This window comes from Scomber japonicus, chromosome 13, assembly GCF_027409825.1.
Source record: "Scomber japonicus isolate fScoJap1 chromosome 13, fScoJap1.pri, whole genome shotgun sequence".
Lineage (NCBI taxonomy): Eukaryota > Metazoa > Chordata > Actinopteri > Scombriformes > Scombridae > Scomber > Scomber japonicus.
The window spans coordinates 26,113,983-26,124,960 of record NC_070590.1 but is presented as its reverse complement, the minus strand read 5'-3'; the positions used below and the strand labels follow the sequence as shown (position 1 = coordinate 26,124,960).

Genomic DNA, 10,978 nt, shown 5'->3' with positions numbered 1-10,978 from the left:
GTGCAATTTTCACCTCCTGTTCCCCGAAAAGACTTTGAAATTGGCTGGATTCAAGAGGTTTTCTGCATGTTTCAGATTTTTATTCATGTGCAGGCTGTAAAAAAGATGAAGGATATTGTTTCATCAACAATAAGAACCTGGCAGCAAAGCAGAACTATAAGATAATATTTCCTTTTATTGTAGTGCAGCTCAGCAATACTCGTCAACCGTAGAAGGGGAAAGTTAATACATTCAGGACAGAATACTTAGACAGAAATTGTATGTCCCCAATACGATAAAACACGTGACAATATAAAATACTTTGCACAGATGCATTAAGATTAGTGAAACTGTTTTAAAATATCAGTATAAAGTGGCAGTTAGTTCCAGTCCCATACATTCATACAGTTCTTAGTTTTTTGTTTTCCTTGTTAAAAATGATATACATGTATTAGAGTCCTCCTCTCACAGCCTGGGCTGGTCTGGCAGATCATCCAGCAGTGCAGGGTTTTTTCTGTAGATGTAAGCGTTGGGATCGTCATCCATCTTCACCAGCTCAGCCAGCGAGGACACGCAGGGGTCGTGATCAACAAGCATCGACGGCAGCCGGGAGGATTTGCGCTGGATGCGGCTGGAGCGTCGTACCGGAGTCAGAAACTTCAGATCTTTGATGTTGCTCTTTCGCCTGGATCCACCAACCTCGTCTTCAATTGTCTTCTTGACACTAAACAAACATTTCAGCACCATTACAATTGAACCCATGAATAAATTAAATGAGTGCTTGTATTACAAATGAAAGCTGAGGGTCTCACCTTTGCAAGTATGGAGTGGTCTTAACACTGTATTTTACAACTGAGGCATCCTCCATCTGTGGCGTGGTCTCCATCACATCATCTTCATCATCTTCATAATCATCATCACTTTCTACTTCCTCCACATCGTCTGTCTCCACCTTCTGTTCATTTTCCTCTGCTCCATCCCTCACTTGCTCATCCTTTGGCTGCTCGCTGACAGCCTCAGAGGTTTCATTCTTTGGCTCCGCCTTTTCACACTCGTCCTTCACTTTACCATCCTCCATCTCAACATTACTGCATTCATCTGTCACCTGTGAAAGATCTTGTGGAAACAGAAAGGTTCATGAAATGTCAATGAGCTCAGTAGATTGAATTTTTTTTTTTAAATATTCTACTGCAAACCGATCATAGTTCATAGGGCTGAATAAGATGAACTCACCATCTGTGCATCTAGAGGGTGTCTCCATGGCATCCAAAGCATCACACAGATTCACAACAATCTGTAACAAATTAAAACAAGACTTATTAATGTGAACGATAATATTTTGAATCTGACTAAAATAAAAAGTGGACACCATTTCCTTACATCATCAACTCTGTCCTGTGGGTCAACAGGCAGATCTGCGTCTGAGTTTTCGAGCAGGTCCAGGGTGGTGTTCATGATCACTGGAGTCTGGCTGTGTGTGGAGAGTCCCGCTCCCTGGATATCTGCACAGAGAGCAGCAGCAGGAGAGTCTGGCTTTTGCGCTTCCAGCCTGGGTTCAGGTTTGGGGTTGCACTGTGCGACGGGCTGAGGCTCAATATGAGGATGAGACTGAGGTTTGCGCTCTGCTTCAGGTTTTGCAGGTGCTGATACTTTGGTTTTAGAGGATGCTGCTGCTGCTGCTGTCACAGCTGGTCTCTTTAGAGTCTTACCCTTGGAGGCCAGCCAGTCTGCCAGTTTTGCTCTGTGAGGGTGAAAAAAAGATTTTTTAAACATCTGATTTACAGTAACACCAAAGAAAACATTACACGTGTAGAGAAAAAAAATGTACCTTCTTTCCTCTGCTGTCTCCATGGAGTATCTGTATTGGCTGAGGGTGCTTGTGACAGGAGGCTTTTTGACCTTCTTGTCTGTCACTGCAATCTTTGGCTTTGAGCTCTGAGTCCCACTTCCCTTGGTGAGAGTTGCCGTAGTGTTTCTGGAGCTGGTGCTGGTTAGAGTTGCTGGGACGGTTCTGACAGGAGGGCGAGCAGAGCGGAAGGCAGTAGGAGGACGGCTGGTGACGGTGGGCTTGGACGCGTGTGCGAGATCATCAGACACAGACTTGGACCTTGACGGTGCAGGTTTTGGTGCACGGCGCCCTTGCAGCTCAACAACAGATTTGGACCTGCTTTTCGTGAAATTTCCAACCCTTTGGCTCTCTGGCTTGGGTGCTGGTGGTTTCGGATCTGCCCCACCCGCTTTAGCACTTGACTTCCAAATGGAACCTATTTTTGACTGGACCACTTTGCCTTTGTACATGCCGGGGGCGGGTTTGGATGATTGGACGGGAGCTGGTGGCTTTGGAGCTTCTGCTGCTATTTTTTTGTGTTTTACAGTCTGATCGGAGAGGAAAGCCTGGCTGTGTGTTTGGCGTTGTGTGGCGTCACCACCAGCAGCAGCAGCAGCAGCTCCTTTCTCATCTCTCTGCACAGACGTGACCTTTTTCAGAACATCACCAGATGCGGACCTTGTATATACTGGTTTTGCTGAGGCTTTAAGAGGACCACTTTTCCCCAGAGTCTGCTCTTTTTCATTTCTTTTCAATTGGAGGAGACCAGCAGATGTTGTTTTAGGAAATTCTCTTTTGATGGACTTGATTTCATGTTTGGGCTGAGCATTCTCCTTGTTTTCCTAAACACAATTAAAACAATTACAACCATCAGGTAGGATACATTTGGCCTTTTCTGAATGTAACTTTTAGCAATCTCAACATGAAAAGTAACCACATGATTCTCATTAATGTTAACTTACCTTCCTATTAGTGAGTTTTCTTCTTGAAACTGTGACGTTGTCCATTGTGAAGCCTCAACCAGCAGTTAGATGAAGATATATCTGAAAGATAAACAAAGCAATAAACATACCAACACAGATCAGGTGGTACCATTCATTTCTCACTAACAGCATCCAGCAAATCACTGTCAGAACTCAACCATTAGTACTGGAGCACCACAAGGGTGCGTTAGCTCACCTGTGCCGTTTACTATTTATACAAATTAATGCATTAGTCACACTGAAAATGTACACATCTTTAAATTTTCTTAGGACGATTCTGGTGTGCTAGGGAATAAGTCTGCCATCTATGAGTTTGTACTGTGGTGTGACAAACACCATCTCATCCTCAACACAAAAAATCTGAGGAGATGGTGTTTGAGCCAAAGTCTCTGGCTCTTGCTGATCACTCACCAGTGATCAGCCAACATCAGAGCACAGCGCAGGTGGACTCATACAGATACCTGAGCACCCACATAGATAACAATCTGGGCTGGAGGTCATCTGTACCAAAGTACAGCAGAGGCTGCACTTCCTGAGAAGGAAGGCTGAAGAGTGCAACTCCTGTTCTAACATGCGGTGGTGGAAAGCCTACTGCACTATGGGATTTCAGCATGGTTTGGAAATTTGACAGTCCAGGCCAAGGCCCAAATTCACAGACTAGTACAGACAGCCATGAAGATTATGGGACTCCGCCAACATCCCAGTTTTCAAGATATCTTTCAACAAACCATAATTAAACAAGCACAGAAAATCATCTCAGATCCAACCCATGTTCTCCACCCTGAATATCAGCTCCTCCCTTCAGGCAGATGGTACAGAATCCCCTTGAGCAAGCACAACCAGTTCAAAAACTCTTTTGTCCCCTTATCTATTAAGGCCCTCAACCTCACCTAGGCTGGAACAGGGAGACACTATTGTTGTACTGTATTCTTTCTATTGTTTAATGTCGCCCATCACTGTATTACTGTAAATATGTGTGCCTCTGTTTTGTTTAGTTTTTATGATAATGTATGGGCATTATCATAAAAATCGAATGGAGGCAATTGTCCTACTGCTGCATTTGATTATGTCTGGATAATGTGTTGTTGTTTTTTGTACTGTTTACAATGCAGAAACTGTAAAGTCCAAGACAAATTTCCCACTGGGACAATAAAGTCTATCCTATCGTAAGATGTAATGAATAACACATACACAGCTACATTATCTAACATGTGAGGATGCATGCTACATTCTAAGATAAGATATTCCTTTATTAGTCCCATGATGATGATGGGAAGATTTACATTACTGCAGCAGCAAAGTGGACAGTAAAAATAGAAGTGTCAATTAAAAAAAAAAGAATAAAAGAACAATAATTAATAAGTTAGTACAAAAGCAATAAAAAAACAATTAGTAAAAAAATATTATTATTATTATGTACAATAGTAGCATTACGTACAAGTAACATGTACATTATGTAAATAACATTCTGCGAGTAAACCCGAGTTCATACACCTAACACTGTCCCAAAACGTCTATGACACTACAGTGAATTTGTGCAAGTGACATTTTATTCTTTATTAGTTTCCATCAAATGGTCGCTTGTCTTCCTAAGGTCCACTCACATCTTATCGTTCACCCCTGTCTGTAACCTAATTTATATATGTGATTTTTTTTTTAACTTAGAGAAAATGTCATCGACAGTTAGGGTTATCATTATAAATGGACAGCGACTTTAGTCACGTTACGTTCATCTGTAAGAAATAAATGGTCAGCTAAACTTCAGTGAGCAAAACAGAACGTGACATTATTATGTTAAAGATACAAGTTAGGCAAACCGTTAGCTGTCTGCTCTTGTACCTTCACATTTATTTATATCAATTTAAAAAGTAAAAGTTAACTTACCCCGCTTTGCTCTTCTGTGCTAAAATGTGAGGCGGTTCCCTCTGTAACAGCAACACCACCACTCCAAACAGGTCGTTTGACTGGTCCAACATAAAATACCTTCCGATTTGAAGTGGCGCTAAAGCGCTGCAATTGGTTCCGCTAGTATCGCGAGAGGACGATATTAACCAATAGACTCAAACCTAAGAACGAGAATTGAAGAATACTAGCTTCATTCATTCGTTCAACATGTTTTCAAGTTTGAATGATTTTAAAAGAAAATAAGACTGTACTGCACGCCCACTGCAGGGCATGTGCTGCTCAGTGTAATAGTATTTGATGTCATTATATTTACATGACGTTACCACAATGTACACATGACCTAACTTTACAATATGCATGCTTCCTGCACTGTTTGAAAACTTATAATGATGAGACCCTTATAGTAATCAATCATTTGTATTCATTACAGAGTTGAACATTACAATATGTTAGGATGATATGATATGGATGTATTATAAGCGTGCATGATATATGGTTGCTGCATGTTGTTTTTGTTTTCAACTATTTGAAATGACTGCTATGCATTATGGGAAACAAACTAAGCGCTCTCAAAGGTGTGAAGCTCTGCGCGCGCCAAGCTTCAAGCGGAATTTCCTTCAAAATAAAATCCCAATTGTGATCGTAAAGGCGGAAGATGGTTTATATGTGTAATCTGTGTCCATGATGAAATAGATAAGAACAAAAACTTGATGATAATAATAATTATTATTATTATGATAATTTTTATTCGTGGTGCACTTTAGATTTGAAGCGAATCTCAAAGTGCTATACAGTGTCAAAGCATCACTATAAAAGAGATGAAAAAACTGAAAAAATAAGAGCATAAAAGCAGCAAACAGTAAGGACAGGTTAATTAAAAGTCAAAGGTTCTGCTAAAAATAAATGTTTGAAGATCTTGGTCGTCTGTGTGGCCCTTAGCCGGTCAAACTGCCATGTCTTTTATAATTTAACAACTTGACGTATTCCAGCTGCTGTTGGGAAATTTGAAAAAGAACTTATAGCCAGTGAGATGTAAAACTTTTCAGATATTTTGGGGAAAACCCCCAAAACAAAACAAAAAACAACACGTTTTATTATAAGTCACCCAAACAATTTATTTTATTTTTCAAAGCGACAAACGGAAGTCGGCTCGATGTTCTGAGTGGCTTGACAGCTAGCGTTAGCAACACGCTTGCGTTTCCTCAAAAAGACACTCGCTTTCGTTAACAGATTTCTAACAAACTTATGATGCAGAATCACTGCGCGGTGCCCAACTGCACTAGTGGCAAATCCGATCCTCAGCCGCTCTTCAGGTTCCCTCATGATCCAGAAAGGTAACTAACTAACTCATGCTGACAGAGATGCTTAAGCAAACAGGAAGCTCCACAGCTAACCTGCTCAGTCGCATACATCCCTTTTTTAATTTGCGAGCAAAACAATACATCCTTTGTAAAATCGGCAATTTACGGTTGAAATGTCAAAGTTTGGTTTAAGCAGAATTCAGTGGCTAACGTAACGCTTTTCCTGGTTACAACACTTTTAATAAACCTGTTTGAATAGAGCTGTTTTCTGTTTTTCTTTTTGTAACGCGAAAACTCATTGTAAAAGTTTGACAGGTGTCCTCGCACCTGCTTTCTGCTAAAAGTAAACACACCACGTTCATTATAAGACCTTATGCGTGTTATTAAAATGTATTAGACATGCCGGTGTTAAAAAAAACCCGGTGATTTGGGTAACACGCAGTAAAGGACTAGTACTGACTTCTGCAGGGTTATTCACAATATGAACGCTTTTATTATTGTAGATGTTTTTTCATTGCTTAGCTTCTGTATCATATAATGCATATTCATAACATCTAAAAAAAAATTTAATTTCTGTTGACTTACAGGTGCAAAAAGTGGGTTGAAAAATGCCAACGGCAAGATCTCATGGACAAATCACCAGACCAGTTGTACAGATACTACAGACTTTGTGGGAAACATTTTGTTACATCTTCTGCTGATGGTGTAAGTTACGCTTTCATGTTGCAAACTATATTACAGTGCATTCCAGTTGTACTAAGAAATTGGAATCCCAGTTGGAAATCCAACTAGAATGCTCCCTGAAGTCAGATTTCCAACTCTGAAAGTCTGACGAACCTCACCAGCCCTGACCTCAAATTCCAATATGGTAGCCCAGTGCATCTACAGTGTGAATGTTGTAGTAATATCCTATTTATTAGCAGTTTTGTCTTATTTGTATCTCATTAAATCAGTCTTACACACAGCACTGTCCAACTTCTATCTGTGGACATGTTGCTACAATGTTTGTACGAGCAAAATACAGCCAGCGAAATGCATTTTCATCAACTGGTTTTGCTATCAGTGGTTAACCTGGCTAGAACTGGTTTTTCTAAATTGGAATGATACTAACCCAGTTGTGACGTCATTCCCAGCTCCGACTTCCAATTTCCGAGATAAATGGATTAGAAGCAAACCAAAGAGGACTGTGTGACCCCCATGTCTTTTTCAGTCAGTCACCACTAGATGCCATTAAATCCTACACACTGGTCCTTTAAGTAAAATGTGAAAACAAATTGTCATGTAACATTCTGTAAATACAGTTTAGTGTACTGTTTATGAATATTTGAGTAAACAAGTTACAGTAAACTGAAGTAATTATGGATTCAGTCTTCATTTTTTTCTATACAATAAACTGTTTTGACTTGTTTCCAGGATGCTCAGAGTACGGTGTTGAAGGATGATGCCATTCCAACTATCTTTGATGCGCCAAGCCAACCTCAAAATGGACAGGGGAAGCGCAGCAAAGAGATGGTGGGTGAATTAAATCTTGATTGCTTTAAATGATACCAATACTTGGTCACTTCAATGATATCCAAATTTTAATTTCTACTTTTATTTTTGTAGACCAAAGATGATGAAAAGGAGAATAAGGGGAGAAAAAGTAAGCAGAAACATCACACACACACACACACACACACACACACACACACACACACACACACACATACATCTTGCAACAAATCAATCTCACATTCACATTTGTCACAAGATGAACGATTGATTTGACTTTCAATCATTTCTGTTTCCCCTGTAGAAATGAAAAAGTCTCAGACAGAGACAAATAAAGATGATGCCCAGGCAATCCCAGAGGAAGAGAAATACAAAGAGTATCTCAAATCATTATTTGAAGTTCTTGTACTGTTGGGAGAGCAAAACATTCCACCAAGAGGGCCTGGCGATAATAAACAGGACAGCCTTGGGTCAAGCAATTTTCAGGCATTGTTAGATTATCGCATGAATAATGGAGATGAGGTTCTAAAGATGAAGTTCGATGCGAACAAGGAATACTGCTCATCCACTCAGCTGAATCAGTTGATTGAGGTGTGTGAGAAATGCATCCGTGAAAAGCTCAAGGAGGAAGTTAAACAAAACGGCTTTTTCTCATTAATTACTGATGATTTGGTGAAGCTCTCAGGAGAATGGTACATCCCAGTCTTTCTCCGTTATGTCGACCAGTCCAACTGTCAGCGGGAGAGGTTTGTTGGATTCTTGTCCTTTGAAGGAGATGAAGATGCCCTGGCAGAGAAACTTCTTTCTGAAATGACAGACGGATGGGGCTTGAATATGGAACAGTGTAGAGGTCAAGCCCACTCCTGCTCTGGGACACATTTTAGTAAAATGAAAAAATTTGCTGCCAAACTGATGGAGAGGTATCCAAAGGCAGTCCTTACACTAAGGTCTACCGATACCTTGAACATGTCACTGGTCAGTGGTATGGCTTTGTCAGGCATTCAGCTTGTCATGTGTACCTTTAAGAAGGTTGAGTCATTCTTGAGTCAGTCTCCTGAACTGTATTTGGAGTTTGAGCATGCCATATCGATTTTCTACCCAGAGAAAGAGGAGAAAGCCAATGAATTGAAGGAAATCTGTCGTACCACCTGGACCACACGGAATGATGCGTTTGATGTGGCTGGGGAAATCCTAGAGGCATTGCTACTCTGTGTGGACAGCGTACATGACAACGAGGACTTGAGGTGGAACGATCAAGTCACACATGACGCCTTAGAGATTTCAAAAGCGCTCACTGATTTTGAGTTCATCATGGCGCTGGTTGTCCTAAAGAACACTATGACACTTACAAGGGCATTGGGGAAGAACATGCAAGGGAAAGCAACAGACGTGCATTTTGCTGCAAACAGCTTAAAAGCTGTATTGCACTCCCTGACAGAAGTGTCTGACAACCTCGACGTGTATCATGAGTTCTGGAACGACGAAGCTGTTAACATTGCTGCTGCGCTGGACATCCCAGTCAAGGTTCCTCGATCATTCTTAAGAAAACATCAGTCAGAACTGGGAACCGTTCAGCCAGACAGTTACTACAAGGAGCACCTGTCTGTTCCTGTGGTGAACCATATCATGAAAGAAGTGAATGAACTCTTCTGTGAGAACCACCTGAAGGCTCTGAAATGTCTGTCACTGGTGCCTTCCGTCATAGAGCAGCACAAGTCCACTGAACCAGATGAAGAAAACGTGCAAGTGTTTAAAGATGACATCCCTAACCTTGGAACCCTCTCCGCTGAGCTGCATTGTTGGTGGGTCAAGTGGAGCAAAAAGGGCAAAGGTGAGACCTTTCCCTCTAGTCTCCATGAAACGCTGCAGTTAGCTGACGTGAAGTTCTTCCCAAACATGCTTGCAGTTTTGAGACTGATCGGTATCCTACCTACCTTGGCTCTGGAAGATAGCTGTGATGTTACACATAAGCGCTTCAAGATGTACACGCAGAACACGCCTGATAAATTCAAATCAAAAAGTCTTGCTCTTTTGAACATGAACTATGATGTTTGCTGTGATCTGGATTCAATGGTTGAGGTCTACATGAAGACATACCCCGACAGAGAGGAGGTAGCATAGTCAGTTGTGATGTGGTAGTTAAACCTTCAGTCAGGGGATCCACAGCTTTGTTAATGGGACATTTACGATTGTGTTATCTTGATGAAATTATACATTTTTTATTATTTTTTTTACCTTGTTGTCCTCATACTAAAGTAGTGTCTTTTATAGAGGTTATCATAAGTGTCAGGCATATTTGAGTTTTTAAAAGTTTGCGTTAATACTCTTGTAAGCAAGTGTTTTTTTGCTGTGTCATACATGGGTTTCCTGACATATTAATGTCTGGGTAAGGGAAACCAGCTATAAATCTTGCTCTGAAAATGTAAATAAAGATGCTGACTCTTTGGTTTGATAGCCTTTTTTTGGTCATTTTCAATTCATGATTTTTTTTTCTTAACCGTTTTTTGATTTACAAATAAGCCAGAACATTTTGTGTCCAGACTAAAACAGAAATTTCCCTCCAAGACAGAGCGGGAACTACTGGTGCAAGATGGATCAGCACAAGCGGGAGTGCCTAAAATATTTGTATTAAGTGATGTATGACAGTCTCTAAAGTGCTGGGTTCTAATGGAGTTGTTTTCCAGGTTATATTGAGTTGGAGGTCCAGATAAAGTGTGACACTTAAAATCTCCTCCTGTGTGCATAAGGCCCATAATTCTTAGTTACTCTGTGCCAGTATGTACTGCATCACTATCCATCTTGCATTTGGGGTATTATGACTGACAGTGCAGTATATGCTTGAGAATAAATAGCTGAGTCAGCGTCTGCCCTGAGACAAAAAATTCTACTATAGTGTTTGGTGTTAATGAAATCTGATATGATTGAAGTATTAAACAATTTAGTGTGTCTGCACTGTTTATTGATCCAGTCAGTATTAAAACACCCTTTTAGCCACATCTCCTTCACTGTAAAGTTGAATTCTGAGTTGGATGGTTTCTTGTTGCTGCCCCTGTAGGAGGTAGACCTGCAGTAGTGACCTGCTGTAACCTTCTGTCTGTGTCAAGAAGGAAGCTGCCCCTCCATTTAGTGAAACATGACTAAATGAGCCTCATTACAACCAACAATTACAGGTTTTATAATAACTGGATTTTTATGAATCATTTTTAAAATGTATAATAATTCAAATGTAAAATGTAACTCTTGAGCATAGTAAAGCCACAGAATGATTCAGCAGCTAATTTCTTGTTAAAAGCCTTTTCACTGCAGACATCCTAGATCATAGCAGGAAATAATACACTGTGATTCATGCTGAGTCTATGACAAGTCAAACCTTGTCATTGCAGATAATGTTCTCTTTGTTTTTCAATTGTCATTGTATGAACGGAAGACAAATTTAGTTACATGTTTAAAAGACATTTCAAATCCTAAGGACTCTAAGAGAATACGTTTTT

The 10,978-nt window shown here is 40.4% G+C and overlaps 2 protein-coding genes across 2 annotated transcripts; one reads left to right on the top strand and one right to left on the bottom strand.

Moving 5' to 3' along the window:
• Nucleotides 1-93: 93 nt before the first annotated feature.
• si:ch211-266i6.3 (cytoskeleton-associated protein 2) lies at nucleotides 94-4,746 on the bottom strand. The gene is made up of 7 exons (XM_053331555.1): nucleotides 4,675-4,746; nucleotides 2,770-2,850; nucleotides 1,808-2,649; nucleotides 1,360-1,720; nucleotides 1,213-1,273; nucleotides 792-1,095; nucleotides 94-703 (listed from the first exon to the last, which is right to left on the bottom strand). Exons 2-7 carry the CDS (start codon nucleotides 2,812-2,814, stop codon nucleotides 445-447), a joined length of 1,872 nt encoding a protein of 623 aa, XP_053187530.1. The 5' UTR covers nucleotides 2,815-2,850; nucleotides 4,675-4,746; the 3' UTR covers nucleotides 94-444.
• Nucleotides 4,747-5,902: 1,156 nt separating this feature from the next.
• thap12a (THAP domain containing 12a) lies at nucleotides 5,903-9,660 on the top strand. Its single transcript, XM_053331801.1, has 5 exons — nucleotides 5,903-6,029; nucleotides 6,584-6,701; nucleotides 7,410-7,508; nucleotides 7,602-7,638; nucleotides 7,792-9,660. Exons 1-5 carry the CDS (start codon nucleotides 5,941-5,943, stop codon nucleotides 9,606-9,608), a joined length of 2,160 nt encoding a protein of 719 aa, XP_053187776.1. The 5' UTR covers nucleotides 5,903-5,940; the 3' UTR covers nucleotides 9,609-9,660.
• The last annotated feature ends 1,318 nt before the right edge of the window (nucleotides 9,661-10,978 follow it).

What these genes read in the sequence shown, in the direction of transcription:
- si:ch211-266i6.3 (XM_053331555.1), bottom strand. Translation starts at nt 2,814, where the DNA reads ATGGACAACGTCACAGTTTCAAGAAGAAAACTCACTAATAGGAAG. An exon ending in ACCCTCTAGATGCACAGATG is followed by an intron (nt 1,096 to 1,212) that starts GTGAGTTCATCT and finishes TGTTTCCACAAG; the next exon opens with ATCTTTCACAGGTGACAGAT. An exon ending in ACCACTCCATACTTGCAAAG is followed by an intron (nt 704 to 791) that starts GTGAGACCCTCA and finishes ATGTTTGTTTAG; the next exon opens with TGTCAAGAAGACAATTGAAG.
- thap12a (XM_053331801.1), top strand. Translation starts at nt 5,941, where the DNA reads ATGATGCAGAATCACTGCGCGGTGCCCAACTGCACTAGTGGCAAATCC. An exon ending in TTCCCTCATGATCCAGAAAG is followed by an intron (nt 6,030 to 6,583) that starts GTAACTAACTAA and finishes GTTGACTTACAG; the next exon opens with GTGCAAAAAGTGGGTTGAAA. An exon ending in GGAGAATAAGGGGAGAAAAA is followed by an intron (nt 7,639 to 7,791) that starts GTAAGCAGAAAC and finishes TTTCCCCTGTAG; the next exon opens with AAATGAAAAAGTCTCAGACA.